This window comes from Eublepharis macularius, chromosome 2 (genome assembly GCF_028583425.1).
Source record: "Eublepharis macularius isolate TG4126 chromosome 2, MPM_Emac_v1.0, whole genome shotgun sequence".
Classification (NCBI taxonomy): domain Eukaryota; kingdom Metazoa; phylum Chordata; class Lepidosauria; order Squamata; family Eublepharidae; genus Eublepharis; species Eublepharis macularius.
Window position 1 is genome coordinate 110,524,045 of NC_072791.1, and position 18,059 is coordinate 110,542,103.

At 42.0% G+C, this 18,059-nt stretch overlaps 1 protein-coding gene across 1 annotated transcript; it reads right to left on the bottom strand.

Moving 5' to 3' along the window:
* Positions 1–760: 760 nt before the first annotated feature.
* On the bottom strand, positions 761–6,191 carry FSHB (follicle stimulating hormone subunit beta). The gene is made up of 2 exons (XM_054972467.1): positions 6,033–6,191; positions 761–1,000 (listed from the first exon to the last, which is right to left on the bottom strand). Exons 1-2 carry the CDS (start codon positions 6,189–6,191, stop codon positions 761–763), a joined length of 399 nt encoding a protein of 132 aa, XP_054828442.1.
* Between the last annotated feature and the right edge of the window lie 11,868 nt (positions 6,192–18,059).

The window sequence follows — 18,059 nt, forward strand, 5'->3', positions numbered from 1 at the left end:
ACCTCCAAATTCAGAGGCAGTAAACATTTGAATACCAATGCTCAGGACAAAAACAGAGCCCCTACACTGTAAGCCTTCTGGGAACATCTGTTTAGCCACTGTGAGAAACAACATGCTAGACTAGATGAACTACTGGTCACCAGCAGGTTCAACAACAGCAGTCCTGTGCCAATTATTGCAAACAGGGAACAATTAAAAGCAGAAGGGGAGGTTTAGATCATGACAGTAATCTGTAAAATAAATAGCAGACAGAGCCTATACTTGAACATGCACAGGTTTTCATATGTGACCTGTACCCAGTTTGTGTTTAGTTTTGTTTGTTGTATATTCACCTTGTATGTATGTACAAGGTAAGATCTAGGGATGGAAGTCAAAGGCAAGGCCTGCAGCCAAAAGCCTGTTCTCTTCTTCACATGTTGATTCTAGTCCTCTGAACAAGTTTATATAATAAGCTCGTTAAAAGCTACGGCAAGGTGTGGACATTCTGCCAATGAGCAGAGTAACACTGGAAGTTAGAACACTAGAAGGCATGGAGTGCAGAATAGATTGTAGAGAAGTTGGGCTCCGAGAGACATGGAGAGGCTGAACATAAGAGAAAACATTTTGCTTTAGAAACAAAAAAGAAGCTACTGAAGATAAATGCAAGATATAATGTTCTTTCCACATATCAGCAGTAATAGCCACCCACATTGCTTTTTTATCTTATACTCAGGATGGTATTTACAAAAAATTAAAATACAGGAAATAAACCGATCAATCCTCATTCTCTGAGCTGGTTTTGACCAAAGGAACAATAACTTGGATTTAAGCCATTTGTGGTGCTGCAGTCAGTGAGGTCTCCATCACAGATCTCACAGTGACATCCTGTTGCTACTGGATAGGAATAAAAGGATTCTGCATGACCAGCACATCCTGGAATCTTTACAGTCTCGTACACAATCTCCTTGAATGTGCAGACATTCTGAACAGGCTTCTTTCGTGAGAACTTATAAAGGGGATCCTAACCAAAGAAAGAGAGCAAGAGAGAGATGAGATTTGAAATCCATTTGCCAACAATGGCCTGTTCTGAGCACTTTAAACCATAACTCAATATTATTTTACAGGACCCGATCAAAGGGCTGATTGATCAGCCTGATACTGACTGTTATCTCCCATGACTTCAATGATTGTTAGGCAACTTCTTAAACTCAGAACAATTCCTATTTAGGGCCTGCCATATTTGAAACATTTGTTACAGGACTCCTTGTCCTCGTTCTTTATCCACCAAGTGACAACACACACATATTGCTCTACATCAAAATAAACTGGAACAATTTTTATAGTGTACAGTTTCTTCCTGAGCAAGTAACCTTTTGCTATGAATGTAAACTAGCTCCAAAATCCACTATGTGGGGAATTCAATCCTACACAGCTCTGGGTGGCTAGACTATAATAATCTGCTTCCTGGTGAATGGCTGAATCATGTAAAGAGTGTAGCTTCAATGATTCTGTTACATGGATGATATTCTCAAGAGATAAGGCATGATTTGCACACTTCAGACTTATGTCATAACTATGATAAACTAAGCTATGACACATGTGCCATAGTAGCATTGTGCATTGTGAACATTTCTGCTAGCTTTTTTTAATGACCCTTTGCATCTGCCTTTAACAGTTCCATGGTATGTAAATAGTTAGCTGGCGAAGTGTTCTGTGGCATGTAGAAAGTGACAGTAATAGCTTTACTTGCAGAGTATATCTTTAATAAAATTAATGAATATATGTGTAGTAAAAAGTATGTGTAAGGTCACTAACAAGTCTGGAGAAAAATGCCCTGCCACTTTAATAGAGGTTTAATGTGTGGAATTGGACAGCTGAAACTTTTCATGGCATGGAGGTAAATAACATCACCTGACAAATAAAATCCAATTAAGCCTCTATTAAAGAAGAAGAAGGGTTTTTTTTCTCCAGGCAATTAGTGACCTTATGTGTATCTGACTGATATTAAAGGCAGAAGAGCAAGGCCACTAAAAAGTTGATAACAATCTTAATATAAAATTGAGACTTACTACAACATTCAGTTAGTAGTAATCCAGTGTGCACTATTTTTTTACCGCAATCTAGCTGCACTGAGAAATTCACCACAAGATAAGTGATCAATATCATATAGCTACAAAAGTGGACAGAACTTGCAAATCAAGTTATTTAAGCAAGTCACATATTTAGTAGTCAGGACTATACCAGTGATACAGACCGAAATGTAAGGGAGGCCATGGCTCAGTGAAAGAACATATGATTCAGATATGATTCAAATCTGAAGCATTTTCAATTAAAAGGGACAGGTAGCAGATGATGAGTAAGTCTCCGCTTCAGACTCTAGAGAGCTATTGCCAGTCAGAGTAGATAATACAAACAGGGGTGTGCACCAAATTTCCATTATAATGTCTGATCCAGACTTGGGGGGCGGGGCATGTTTACTGTGATTGCTTATCCCTGGATAGGATATTACTGAATCAGGAGTCAAATTCATGTGGTTTTTCTTCAGTTCCATTATTTTCAACGGGGGATCTATTCACAGATCTGAGGCAGCCATTTATAAAGATATTGGCACCAAATTTGCACATAACACAGTCCTCTCTCTAATCCAAAGACTTCCTAAATTTTAAGAAGATTGAACAAAGGGAGTCAATTTTACAAGCTCCCAAAGTAGTTTCCTCTCTGTGCAGCTGCACTTCTCTCTACTCATTCTAAAATGGTGGTAGCCTAGCAGGAGCATTGGCATTAAAAATAACATGTCTGCATTCATTTCATTTTCCTACTCTTACAGTGACTGACAATATTTGCTTGACCTTTCTGCTGAAAACTCTGTTTTTTCCATTCTTCCTTGTTGCTTGTTTAACGAAGTAAGAAAGAAGATTTCCATTATTCCATATAAGGAACTTATGAGGGGGGGGGGCGGGGAGTGGGAAGCCTGTTTTTCAGCCACCCAAGTGTCAAGCATATTGGACCAAATGTTCCAGTTTTACAGACACTGATTTTCCCAAGATTTCTACTTTCAGAGGGAAAAAGCTTCTACCCACTCTGCATAAGAATGGGAGGAGAATGAGTTGAAGTTCTGTTATTATTCCCTATGGGAAACTTCAGGAGGGGGGGCTGAGGAGGCTATTTTTTCAACCAAATGACACCAACATTGTCAGACAGTGAGTATTGCCTATCCACTAAACACCACCCAAATTTCAAGTGATTTAGACCAAGCATTCCAATTTTACTTCCACTGATTCCTCCAAGCTTTCTACTTTCAGAGGGAAATCCCCCACAGATTGTGATTGGCTGGCATGGGCTGAGAGTGCTCTGTGCTCCTCCTGTGGAAAGATTCAGTTGGAAAGAAGAATTGCCATTGTCCAGGAAATCAGTAGAATAAAAGAAAAACACATGCTCATGCTGTATGTCTGGTAAGACTGGAACTTGAGGGGAGGAAGCAGATTTATTCAGAGAAGGGGTTTTGTAAAATTCCCAAGCATTTGGATTTATGTTACAATTCCAAAAAATCAAGGTAGTGATTCAAAACAGTGTTTTCCATGTATATCTTTGGCTTGGGAATGTCATTATGCACAACCCTAAATACAGATCTTGATAGATCAGTGTTTCCCAATCAGGGTTCAGTAGAACCCTGGGGTTCTATGGGTCATCAAGGTTCCATAAGAGTCCCTCCTCTCCCCACTCCTCCCCTCTCACAGCCTGCCTTCCCCTTCCTCCTCTCCCCTCCCTGCTATCAAGGAGTTTGGCGCCACTGCCTACTCATGCAGTGTACACTGTTCCTCCTTTCCCCTTTTCTTTATCATATCAGCCCTATGAAGTAGTAGGTTAGGCTAAGTGTGACTGGCCCAAGGGAACCCAATGAACTGGAGATTTGAACCTTGATTTCTCAGATCCTAGTCTGACACTCTAACCATCACAAAACACTGGCTCTTTTTTTAAAAAAAAAATTATTGGTGAGTATATTTTTCAAATTCAATACATTCATTCCCTCAATATCTAATTAACCCTATCCCCCACTCTTTTCCTCCCCCCTCTCTATCGACTTCCAACAGCTTTCCAACCCTTAACCCCTCTTATTACATAATAAATCCCTTACTCTAAGCACATTCTAATTTTTTTTCCCCAGGTATTCTATCATATATATCAAATATCCTATCAATATAGTATACTTCTATCAATTATGCTATCAAATATTCTATCAGTATAATATACATCAGTTATACTATCAATATAGTATAAATCTTATACCCCTCAATATAGCAGACCAGTATAATATAGTATAATATATAACAAAAGTCTTAATTTAAACATATTCTATTTCTTTTAAACCTATATTCTATCAAATATACTATATTATATATTTAATATGTATTAAAACCCCTACTGTGTGCCCTGCAACCAATGTGGCACAGCATACAACACCATACTACACATTTATTATATAATATACAATCTGATCCACTAGCATTATAGTATATATAGTATAACCCATCAGTATATTTATTTAACTATTTCCTTATTCATATACTCTAAAAAAGATATTACTTATCCTAACCTCCCTATCTTATTCTTTACAAAATCAGTTCTAAATTTCACCCCTTTTCTACTATATTATAGTCCAAGCTTAGATTAAAATAGATATAAATTGGTATAATGGTAAAGTCACTTCTCTCTTTTGTTTAAAATGTCTTGTTTTAAAAATTCTCAAACTGCCACAGTTCTCCTTTCACATCCCATTTTTTTTCACAAAACACTGGCTCTTGACACCTGTGGGACTTATTTCCAAATAAACATGATAATGATCAGAATGAAAATAGAAAGAACAATAACTTCCTGATTATGAGAGCAAGTTTGCAAGTGGAATATGCCCAGCTCTGTGCCTTGGCTTTTCATGTACTCTCTATATGCAAATATGGATCATTATATTAGCACCAAAATATCCTAAGTCAGTTATCCTATATAAATTATGCTGTGTAGTGGTCTCTGTGCTGAACCAGGAGCAGATCAACCCCTGCTCATTTGGACTGTTAAATTAAAAAGGAGCATAGTAGTACAGCGTTTCCCAACCAGGGCTCGGTGAAATCCTGAGGTTCCACAAGACACAATATGGTAAAATAATAAAACTTTGAAATATTCCAAATATCCCTCGAAATATCATGGTTATTAAGGTTATGTAAATTGACATGTGTGTGTATGTGTGTACATGCAGCTGTTTACAAATAAATGTTCTTGACAATAATTTAACAATGATTGAATTGCACTTCCCGCCATCAAGATTTTTGGCCTATAAAGGTTTTCATAGGTAGGGGTTCCTCGGGATTTGAAAAATTAATTTTGGAGTTCACATGAAAAAAAGGTTGGGAAACACTGTGATAGACCAGGGATCTGACTCAGTATGAAAACATCATTGGGTGTTCGGAATGAAGTTTAAGTATACAATCAAAGTAGGGCCCCTTTAAAATTAAGTATATGATCAATGGGTTGGATCCTGTCTAAAATTTCCATACACATAAAGACTTCCTTGTGTGGAAGCATAATTTTCCTGTTGCAGTCTGAAATGCTGTTACTGGGGAGTCTGGAGATGGGGGGAGGTGGAGGGGGTATTGGAGGACTGCCAGAGGAGGAGGAAAATGGTGACAATCACACACACACAATCTTGTAAGTGTGAATCTTTTCACAGGATCCAAACCCATATCCCATGGGATTTTGTAGGGTTCCTATTATTTGAAAGCAAGTCCTATTGATTTAAATGGAGCATACTTCCAGGCAAATGTGCTCATCTAACATAAAAGGCTGCATTCCTAAGCATGTATACTTACAAGTTCCTCTGAACTTTTTGTAGCGTACACAATCCTAAAATTGGATTGCCAGCAATATTTCTGACAATAACCCAAATGGGTAAGCACAGCAGTTATTTTGCTGTACATCACCAGAGCATTTGTCAGGATCTGGAAGAATAGTTTGTTCATTACTATTTTGGAAGTATGTAATTCCTGAGTCTCATGGATCCTCACCTTTGTGTAGCAGTAACCTGAGCACCAAGATGCATTCACGCTGATACAAAATCCACATTCCTCCTTCTCTACTGCTATTGTGACATTAGACAGCACACAGTGATTGGAACATACTGTTTTCCAACAAAGAAACAGGACACAGAAATTAACTGTCTTCATCCTGCAATACAAAGGAGAGATTTAGAGTCTAGAGGCTTAAAGTTCCACATATCTGAAACCAGACTTTATTATCCATTAGATAACTGGCAATATCAGATGCAAATACAGGCTTTGGCAAAGAGAAGAGGGTGCAATCAGGTCAGCTCTAGAGTTATTGTTGGAGGATAAGAATTTTGTTAAATGAGGAAGGTGGAAGTTACTCCACCAACATGCCAGAGGAACTAACAACATGATCAAAACTTTCCCTCCAAATAGGTGATTGCTCTCTATCACTATCACAAATAATGTAAATCAGTAATAGTCTTTTTTGTTCTAAAATTAGAAAAGAGAAAAAATGCATTAAAAAGATAGCAAATAGTTATTACTACTTTTTATACAGACTTTTTGTAGTTCAACTTTTTAAAAGAACTTTTCATTTCCAAAACAGCCTTAATTGACAATTTGCTGAAAATTACCTGTATTAGACTTCCTTTGCCAGAATTAGTTGCCAAGGGAGGAAACATTGGCCTTTTATACAGAATCAGATGTAACTTACACCTGAAGCTTTGGCAGAGGATTAAGATAACTGGTATTAGTCTGAAACCCAGTGAAAGAGAACTAATATTTAGCCAGACACTGAGATGGAACCTTGTAAAATGAAGGCCATGAACAGCATCAGTATTCTCAAAACGGCCTGTTGTATAATTTCACCTGGAGGAACTGACTTTGGGGATTGTAATAAAGGTTATTATTAGCAATATGATTATGCTATTAGGACCTACACTAAGGAAACCATGGTCAAGGACTTGAGGTGTGCATTACAAAGGATTTAGAGCTGCACTGAATGCTGGTGTCACATTCTCCACCTACAGAGAATTTCCCCAGGGCTGTAGCCAGCTTTCCTTGCTAGGTGGGATGCTGCACTTCCTCAAAAGAATGAAAAATTAAAAATTTCCTTATAACCAATAAAAATACTTTTCACATCACTAGTGGATGTTATGAGGAATCACAAGGAAACAATTTGAATGCCTAAAATATTCCCTTTCCCAGGGGCTTGAGCAAATTAGCCTCCTTTAGCTCTCTACGTTTGCATTTAATTAAATCTGTTCACAAGTTACAGTGAACTCACATAAAACTTGTGTACATTGTACACTTCATTGTTCTTTATGCTAGCACTGAATAATTCTCGCATTATACTGAATGCATGCACAGCTGAACAAATGATTTAAACCCCACATTTATCCAGGCTCTGGTCCCAAGTTTCATAAAGTGACTGAACATTGGCTCTTTCTTACAAACATATGCACAAGCAGGATGTACATGCATTCATTGTAATATATGATCAGGGCTTAAGACTCAGAGCCAAAACAGATGAGACACCTGATGAGTGGAGGACACACTTTCGTTTCTTGCAAGGTTCCATGGGAAATGTAGTGAGAAATAATTTCTACCAGGGAGAAGAGAGAGAAGAGGGATAGAATCCCTCTTCTCCCTGTCAGAGGTCTTTTTCTAGGTGTCTTGTCTACTTGGCTCCCTCTTGCTGCCACCAGCTCCCCTTGCTCTCCTAAAAACACTTGGTAGCCAGAGGGAGCTGAGTGTGTGGGTGGCAGTGAGAGGGAGCAGATTGCACTGGAGGTGGTCAGAGGGAGATGGCAGTGGACATAGTCTCCTTGTCCCTCTTGCCTCCACCAGCTAGGGAGGCAATTTTGGGGAGTAGGTGTCTTGTCTACTTGGCTCTCCCTTGCCACCACCTGCTCCCCTTGCTCCCCTAAATGCACTTGGCAGCCAGAGGGAGCCAAGCTCACTGGCAGCAGCAAGAGGCACAAGGAGTCTATCACCGCTACCAGCTCCCTCTGACCACCTTCAGCGCAATCAGCCCCCTCTGGCTGCTGCCCACATGCTCAGCTCCTTCTGGCTGCCAAGTGCTTTTAGGGGAGCAAAGGGAGCTGGTGGTGGCAAGTGGGAGCTGAGTAGACGAGATGCCTAGAGAAAGAACCTCTGACAGTAGACAAGATGCTTAGAGAAAGAACCTCTTCTCCCCGGCAGAGATTCTTTCTCACTACATTTCCCGTGGAACCTTGCAGGAAACAAAAGCATGTCCTCCATACATCAGGTGTCTTGTCTATTTTAGCTCTCAGTTGTTCAACATTCCATGTCTCCTGGAGCATGTTTAGTCTTGGTCCTCATGTGGCCATAGGAGAGAATCTTCTTTTTGTTCCTTTTGTTAACATATATATTTTGTTATACATCTTATTAATATATATAACATCTATTCATATTTTTCAGCATCCTTGGGTTGTCCCCTGAGTATATAGGAACGTCTTGTTTGTGGACACCCAGTTTTAAGACTTTACAACTAGAAGGAATGGTGCCTAAAGTTTGACTGCCACCAAAATCAACAGTCATTCATCTCCTGTCTGCCCCCCCCCCTCCTTTGGAAGTATTTAATAATGCAAAATGGATAAACAGACATCATCATAATAGATGGTTTCCCCATCTATTTACCACTCACTCAGAGCTCCGGTCAATTAAATGAATTAGGGGTAAGGGAATAATGATAAAGTTACAGTTTGCATTTTGAATGACTAAACATGATGGGGGGAAAGAGGTAAAGGAGACACAAGGCTGCTGATTTTGGCACTAGCCACATATCAGTTTCAGTGTGCAATTCTGGCTTCAGCAGCAAAACTATCCAAGGATTATCCAATTCAATCTGTGTATGTGTGGGTGTCATATCTTCTTCCTTTTCATTTATTGTCCTGGCAACTTGGCCTTGATCTTATAGCTGAATCTGGCAATTAATGCTCTTAAGGCACCTGAATAAGAAGTTTGTGAACAGTCATAACACACCTAATTAAATTGTTGACTTAACCATAACCTTCTTATACGCTGAAAATACACACCAAATAACCTTCATTTTATTCTCTTTCCCATATTGCAAGAATGGATGAGATTAGTATTTGTCAGCAATTATAGAAGAGCTTCCCTCTGTTTAATTTGTAATTGGCTGAATATTAATTTTACAGGTTTTATCAGTGACTGTTCTAAAAAGTTCATCTGTTTCCTGAGAATTCTGTCTGAGATTCAAGGTTTTGGTATTAACCTATAAAGCCCTATGCGGACTAGGACCTGCGTATCTTCAGGACCACCTCTCCCTATATGTTCCCTAGAGGATGCTTCAGTCTGGAGATAAACAGCTATTAATGGTCCCTGGCCCAAGGGAGGCCCGCCTAGCATCAGCTAGAGCCAGGGCCTTTTTGGTCCTGGCTCCAACCTGGTGGAACGCTCTGTCTAATGAGACCAGGACCTGACAGGATCTGTTATCCTTCCACCGGGCCTGTAAGATGGAGCTGTTCAGCAGGCATATGTTTGATGTTGGGCAGGGCCCCCACTGGCCGAATTGAGTAGAACAGGGCCCTCCCTATCAGAGCATCCACCCCCAACACTTTCTCTTTTAAAGTATTTTCAGTGATGGTTGGGCATTGGATTGAATCAAATTATTTTTGTACCGCTCTATGTTTTTAAATATTTATATTGTATTTATTGTGATTTTAATTGTGGAATGTAAATTTTAAAGTTTGTGAATGTAATCTGCCCTGAGCCTGCTGGTGTGGGGAGGGAGGAATAGAAATTGAAATGAATAAATAATTAAAATAAATAAATAATAAGATGGCACCTGCTATTGGGGGGGGGTGCGCATGAGTCCACACGTATGCACACCATCAAATAACAGCCAACTTATGGCAATTCTGTAAAGTTTTCAGGGCAAGAGATTTTCTTGCCATTGCCTGCCTCTGCATAGCAACCCTGGTCTTCTTTTGCAGTCTCCCATCCAAATACTGACTAGGGCCAACCCTGCTTAGCTTCCAAGAGCTGAAGAGGTCAGGCAGGCTACCTGGACCTGCATACAAAAGTATTATTTCATTTTTCCCTTGTAGTTGTATTTTGGTTTCACCTATTTTCCAAGCATCCCTCAGCATCAGGCAGGGCAGTGAGCATCTTGGAAATTCAACAATCATTTCCTCATATAAACTCATCTGTTAACAGGAGATTGTTTTCAGTTTGGATAGGGAACAACAATCACGAAAGATATTTGCAAGTAACAATGGGAGAATTGAATCAAACAGAGAAGATATCTTCTCTATGAAGGTGCTCATGGATCCTGACTTGCAAAAGCAGGTTCACATGGTGGTCAGGAGCGCCTTATATCAGCTGCATCTGTTTTTCTGACACTACCTAGAATTGCATGATCTGGCCACATTGAGCCATTCTTCTGAAGCCTCATGGTTGGATTACTACAACGTGTCCTATGTGGGACTGCCCTTGAAAACAACCCAGAAACTACAAGAAGTCCAGAATGTGGCAGCCCAACTATCATTAGAGGAAGCTGCTGGGAACATATGTTGCCTGTTTTGAAACAACTACATTGGTCGCCGGTCTGTTTGCAAACTCCATTCAAGGTGCTGGTTAGGATGTTTAAAGCTCTTCACAACCCAGGACCCACATATTTGAGGAACTGTCTCCTTCCATATGCCGCGGTGTGCCAACTACAGACAGCCAGCTGTTGGTGATCACAGTTCTTAGGGTGGCCTGTCTGGCATTGACTAGAGCTCAGGCCTCTTCCACTGTGGCCCCTGCTCTATGAAATGGGCCCTGAAGAAATGTGGGGGGCTCCCAGCTTGGAGATCTTCAGGAGGCACGGCAAGGCCTGTTTGTTTGCCAGGGCTTTCAAGGGGGGTTGAATGACAGACATCTTTTAAAAGGAGGGAGGGATCTGGGATTGTTAATTTAGTTTGGTTTTAAATGTAAATGTTTTAACCTATTGTTGTAAGCCATCTTGAACCATGAGGAAAAGTGGGATTTAAATGTTTTAATAAATAGATAAACCAAGAGCTGCTTGGTCAGATGATCTGCTCATAGCAAATGGGAGTTTAATTTTGACATCCATAATGTGCACAGAAATGCTGTGCTAGTTTGAGTTAGCATAGTTTGCAGATGGAGGTCCTGAGCTGATGGAAAGATTTGCTTTGGACAACTCCGTTACAGAAATTCAGTTTTTTTACAAGATGGAAATATAATGATGGAAAGCTTTACTTGTTCAAGATCTGTGTAGCTTCCTAGTGCAAGTGGCAGAATTCTTGAGAGAATGGGGCCATACCTTCCCTGATGAAGCCAGCCGGATGAACTACTTCAGCTCCCAGTTGGGGGGAGAAGTGGCCAAATGATATGTGACTCTATACATAACTCAAGCCCCAGAGCTGCAGAGTGTGAGAGAGCCTTCATGCACACGATCCAGGCGCAGTACGAAGATCCCCTTGATGAGGAGAGAGCAAGAACTAAACTGAAGTGCATGTAGCAGGGCAACAGACTATGCTATTGAACTTATCCCTGGCCAGAACCTTCCCAAGGGGAAGCTGTATTCCATGAGTCCAGCTGAGCGAACAGAGCTTCATAAGTTCATTGACAAAAACTTCAAAAGGGGTTTTATTCGACCCGCAAGTTCCCATCATGCTGCCCTGGTGTTGTTTCGCAAAAAGAAGGATGGGGGCTTACGTTTGTGCACGGATTATCAAGGGATTAATGCAGTGTCAATGTCAAATGTATACCCATTTCCCCTCATTAGAGATCTGCTGGGAGTGGTGGCCAAAGGAAAGATTTTCACCAAACTGGACTTAAGAGAAGTTTACTTCAGAGTGCGCATCAGGGAGGGGAATGAGTGGGAAATGGCCTTTAACTCCCCCCTGGGACAGTTTGAATACCTAGTCATGCCGTTCGGACTCCAAGGGGCACCTGGAGTCTTCATGAATCTGATTAATGTAGTGTTGCATAAATATCTTTACAAAGGGGTCGTTGTTTTTTTAGATGACATTCTGATTTATTCTAGTGATTATGGCTCACATGTGAAGCTGGTACAAGAAGTTTTGAGCACCCTTTATAAGAACAAACTGTATGCAAAATTGTCAAAGTGTGAGTTTCATAAAACTGAGCTGGATTTACTGGGCTACAAAGTCCAAGGAGGGACTTGGGATGGACCCTACTAAAGTCAGAGATGTGTTGGGATGGGAGTCTTCTAAAATAAGATGGCAATTTACTATCCTTCTCGGGCTTTGCAAATTTTTACAGGCCATTCATTAAAAACTTTGCCCAAACTGCACTACATTTAACAGACTTGTTAAAAACGAAAGGAAAAGAATCAGAAGGAATAAAACCAAGTGCTAAGCTGGAATGGACAAATGAATGCCAGCAGGCATTTGAGAGGTTAAATTCATTGCCAACTTTTGGTGGGAGCTCATGAAAGTAACAGGAATTGAGCAGGGGTTGAGTGCCAGCTATCATCCAGAGACAGATGGAGAAACAGAATGTACTAATCAGATGCTGGAACAGTTCCTGAGGTGTTATATTAACTATCAACAAGATGACTGGGTGGAGTTCTTGCCATACAGAATACTGCTACAATAATAGCCTACATATCTCCACGGGGAAAAACCCCTTCCAAGTGACTCTAGGTTTTGAAGGGAAGCCTCTACTAATGCTAGGCACAGATCCAGACATCAAGGGGGCTGATTTGAAGGAGTGGTGGACTAAAATTGTGTCACAGTGGGATATAGTGAAGCTGTCAGTCCTTGGCAGGTAGAATCCCCAAGTTCTCCACAGCAAACACACAGGTGCATTGGTTGAAGTAACTTTATTAGAGACTAGAAACAAAGCCCATTGTGGGGAAAAATACAACAGGCTCTAGAAAGGGGAGAGCGGGCAGGCAGGCATTCTCTCCTCCTCGGTCACTGATCCAGGCCAGTGAAGGAGTGGGGTGGGCATTGCCACCTACTCCACACTTGAACACAGCAACATGAAGGGGTGGCAGGCTTTGCTACCTACTGCACGTCTGATACAGGCTGGGTAAAGGGGGCCAGGCATCGCCACTTGCTCTACTCCTGATCCCAGCCAGGGGAAGGGAAAATGGGCATTGCCTTCGGGTCTGTGCCTGATTATGGCTAGGTGAAGGGGGACAGGCATTGCTGCTTGCTCCAAGCCTGATTCTAGCTGGGTGAAGGGAGGTGGGCATTGCCACCTGTTCTTTGCCAGGTGAAGGGAGGAGTGAGCACTACCTTCTGCTCCTTGCCTGATTCCAACAGGTGGGCATTTTCACCTGCTCCACTTCTTGTAGAGCACTACCTAACTGGAGAGCCAGTTTAGTGTAGTGGTTAAGAGTGCAAGACTCTAATCTGGAGAACTGGGTTTGATTCCTCACTCCTCCACTTGAAGCCAGCTGGGTGACCTTGGGCTAGTCACGGCTCTCTAGAGCTCTCAGCCCCACCCACCTCACAGGGTGTTTTGTTGTGGGGATAATAGTAACATACTTTGTAAACCACTCTGAGTGGGTGTGAAGTCATCCTGAAGGGTGGTATATAAATCGAATGATGTTGTTGTTGTTATTGTCCAGGGTGGGTGAATGGAAGGAGGGAATTGCCTCCTGCTCTGTGCCTGAACCCACCCAGGTGAAGGCACTGGGCGGGCATTGGAACCTGCTCCACTCCTGATCCCAGCTGGCTGAAGGGGGTGGGCATTGCTACCTGCTCCACTCCTAATACCAGCTAGGTTAAAGCAGAGAGTGGGCATAGCCACCTGCTCTGCTTCTGATCCCAGCTGGGTGAAGGGGGTGGGCATTGCCACCTTCTCTGCTCCTAATACCAGCTGGGTTAAGGTGGAGAGTAGGCATATTTACCTGCTCTGCTCCTGATCCCAGCTGTGTGAAGGGGGGGATTGCCACCTTCTCCGCTCCTAATATCAGCTGGCTTAAGGTGGGGGGCCAGCACTGCCCCCTGCTCCACTCCTAATAACAGCTGGGTTAAGGCAGAGAGTGGGCATAGCCATCTGCTCTGCTCCTGATCCCAGCTGGCTGAAGGGGGGGCATTGCCACCTGCTCTGCTCCTAATACCAGCTGGGTTAAGGTGGAGAGTAGGCATATTTACCTGCTCTGCTCCTGATCCCAGCTGCGTGAAGGGGGGGATTGCCACCTTCTCTGCTCCTAATATCAGCTGGCTTAAGGTGGGGGGCCAGCACTGCCACCTGCTCCACTCCTAATAACAGCTGGGTTAAGGCAGAGAGTGGGCATAGCCACCTGCTCTGCTTCTGATCCCAGCTGGGTTAAGGTGGAGAGTAGGCATATTTACCTGCTCTGCTCCTGATCCCAGCTGCATGAAGGGGGGGATTGCCACCTCCGCTCCTAATATTAGCTGGGATAAGGTGGGGGGACAGCAGTGCCACCTGCTCCACTCCTAATAACAGCTGGGTTAAGGCAGAGTGTGGGCATAGCCACCTGCTCTGCTCCTGATCCCAGCTGGGTGAAGGGGGGGCATTGCCACCTGCTCTGCTCCTAATACCAGAAACAAAAAGAAGGGGAAGGCAGTAACTACAATACCAAAAGAATTATGAAAATATGATATATATGCTTATAGTAATGACAATACATTTGAATAAACAGCATATGTGAAAATTAATCAAAGATAGGAGTCATATATACAAGTCATATATACAAAAATTCAATGAGTCGTATATACAAAAATTCAAAGGTTAGAGACCAAAAGCCAAATATATCCAAACAAATTAATGGCAAAACACAATACAGTCAGTACTTGCAAATAATTTACGAAGTGCCAGGACCAATATCAATGTAAAGTCAAAGTAAGCTGGTTCAGACCACAAACATGTAGTATATACTCATAAAGGAAAAGGGTTGGTAATCAGTTCATGTGTACAAACAATGTCCATATGTGGGCAATACGCTGAGTAGCTAGACACCAAAAACTCCTATGAAAGGGCTCATGCTTGCATATTTCATATTCCCGTTTCACAGGTCATTGCTTCCTCAGGGCGGTAACCTAGAAGAATATATATATATATTATACATTTAGCCACACAAAAAGGACAATTTGCATTGTAGAAAAATAATACAAACAAAAATGGTCTCACCAGATGCCACACACAGGAAAAAAAGATTGAAGTCTTAAACCAAACAGACACACAAATTCACAGCCTCAATGGGAGCAGTCCGGCAGCACCTAATACCAGCTGGGTTAAGGTGGAGAGTAGGCATATTTACCTGCTCTGCTCCGACTATAGGTTATAGGAAGACTGCCAGTATTAGGGATATACTAGTACATTCTGCACTAAAACCGGACAGTGAGCAGAATGAAAATGTGGAACTGCTTCCCCCCGCCTCATGGCACACACAGCTGCGGACATTGTGCAGCACGTCAGTTCATCCTCCCGGGTGACTCTTTAGATCTGCCTGGTCTTAACAGAAAATTGTTCCTTAAACATTTCATCACTTGTCAGATAGTTGGGGTTGTATTTTTAATCATGTGCCCCTGTCCCAAGTTGTATGTGGGCAACACCATCTGCCCCTTGTGTGTAAGAATATTAGAACATGCTTCTAGGATAAGAAACAGAGTATTAGAAGCACCTCTCATGCAGCACTATTTAGAATTCAAGCATGACCCAGCAGATTTGTGGCTTATGGGACTTTATGCCACACCCAAAGGAACAGGATACCAATGTGATCTGTTGAGGAAAGAAGCAATGTGGATACATTCTTTGGACACAATGGTGCCCAGAGGTCTGAATAACGATCTGTCTTAGAAGTGTTTTCTGTGATAAACTGTTTCTTTATCTGGGAAACATCTTGGCTTTAAGTGCCTAAAGGTCTGAATAGCGATCTGTCTTCGAAGGGGCTGTTGGGCTAAACTGCAACTTTATTTGTACTTTGGCTTTAAGGTAATTAGTAATGATATATAAACACCTAACCACTTTCCATGACACGCTGGAGCCTTTCTATGCTGATTGGGTGATGTAACTGAGCTTTTCATTACAATGAACATGGGTAAGTTAATGACAGCTGTAATATGTTATTTAAAAAAACTTTTAAAAAACTTTATTTTAGTACTGGTTTTGTGGCATGTTGTATATTATTCTTTGTGTCAAATGCAGAGAGAGAGAATGAATGCCCCTGAGGAAGTCGTATAGACGAAGAGCTGAATGGAAAGTCTGCTAGCCCCAGTTCTGGGCATTTTCTTTGCACACCAGTTGGGTTTTCTGTATTCTCCCATGTTTCATCTGAAAAAGAAATGATATAGAAGATACCACTGTTACTACCATCTGCAGAGATCCTTATAGACTTACCTGTACCATCATAGCCCTTTTGGGCTCATCGTGTGGATCTCGGTCTTTTCGCTTGTTCTACCTAAAAAAGAAAAAAGAAAAAAGAAAAGCCATCTTTATATACTTGACGTATGAAGAGAATTGGATTTACTTGCATAACCAATATTTGTTGGACTCACCTGTGAAACATCTGGGGTGTGTCTAATTGGGACATGTGCAATTATCCTTGCATGTTGTTGTACATAGGGGTGGTCAATTGAAATTAATATTGCTTTGAAGTTACACACCTATGAACCTATGAATTATTGTATTGCTGTTATATGTGTTAATTTGGTGTATAACCTGTGGAAATATATGAATTTACTGATATATTGACCATCTGTATTCTCCTGTGAGGCCCTTTTCCGCATCTAGTTTTTTGGTATTCACCGGGGGAAGCCTCCTTTTCTTGTTACTTCCACTCCTAATAACAGCTGAGTTAAGGCAGAGAGTGGGCATAGCCACCTGCTCTGCTCCTGATCCCAGCTGGGTGAAGGGGGGCATTACCACCTGCTCTGCTCCTAATACCAGCTGGGTTAAGGTGGAGAGTAAGCATATTTACCTGCTCTGCTCCTGATCCCAGCTGTGTGAAGGGGGGGTTGCCACCTTCTCTGCTCCTAATATCAGCTGGCTTAAGGTGGGGGGCCAGCACTGCCACCTGCTCCACTCCTAATAACAGCTGGGTTAAGGCAGAGAGTGGGCATAGCCACCTTCTCTGCTCCTGATCCCAGCTAGCTGAAGGGGGGGCATTGCCACCTGCTCTGCTCCTAATACCAGCTGGGTTAAGGTGGAGAGTAGGCATATTTACCTGCTCTGCTCCTGATCCCAGCTGCGTGAAGGGGGGGATTGCCACCTTCTCTGCTCCTAATATCAGCTGGGTTAAGGTGGGGGGCCAGCACTGCCACCTTCTCCACTCCTAATAACAGCTGGGTTAAGGCAGAGAGTGGGCATAGCCACCTGCTCTGCTCCTGATCCCAGCTGGCTGAAGGGGGTGGGTATTTCCACCTGCTCTGCTCCTATTATCAGCTGTGTTAATGTATGGGATGGGCATTGCTACCTGCTCCACTCCTAACACCAGCTGGGCTTTCCAACTTTCATCTTTGGACCAGCCACGTACTTTTCCATCTTGGCATTTGAAAAATTTGAAAAAAGAAAAAAAGAAAAAAGCTAAAGAAGACACGTTATTTTGAGTCTTTAAATACTTTTCCTGCTGCATTGCTGTCACACCCTCAGGTCCTCTTGCAGAGGACTCTTGTTTCTATGTATTATGAATAAGATTGCTGAAAAATGTTGAAAAATGATATGATATGTAATATGATGTAATTATGTATTATTGTTAAAATCACTTGAAAAGGTTTATAAACTGTTGCACTATAGTATTGTAGAATTTTCCTTCCCGATGGTCTTTTGACCACCTTTATTTAGTGACTGCTCCTATTATCAGCTGGGTTAATGTATGGGATGGGCATTGCTACCTGCTCCACTCCTAACACCAGCTGGTTTAAGGCAGGGGGTGGGCATTGTCACCTCTTCCACTCCTAATACCAGCTGCCTGAAGGGGGTGGGCATTGCCACCTGCTATAGTACTAATACCAGCTTGGTTAAGGTTGTGGTGGATATTACCACCTGTTCCACTCCTAATACAAGCTGGCTGAAGGGGGGGGTGGGCATTGCCCCCTTCTCTGCTCCTAA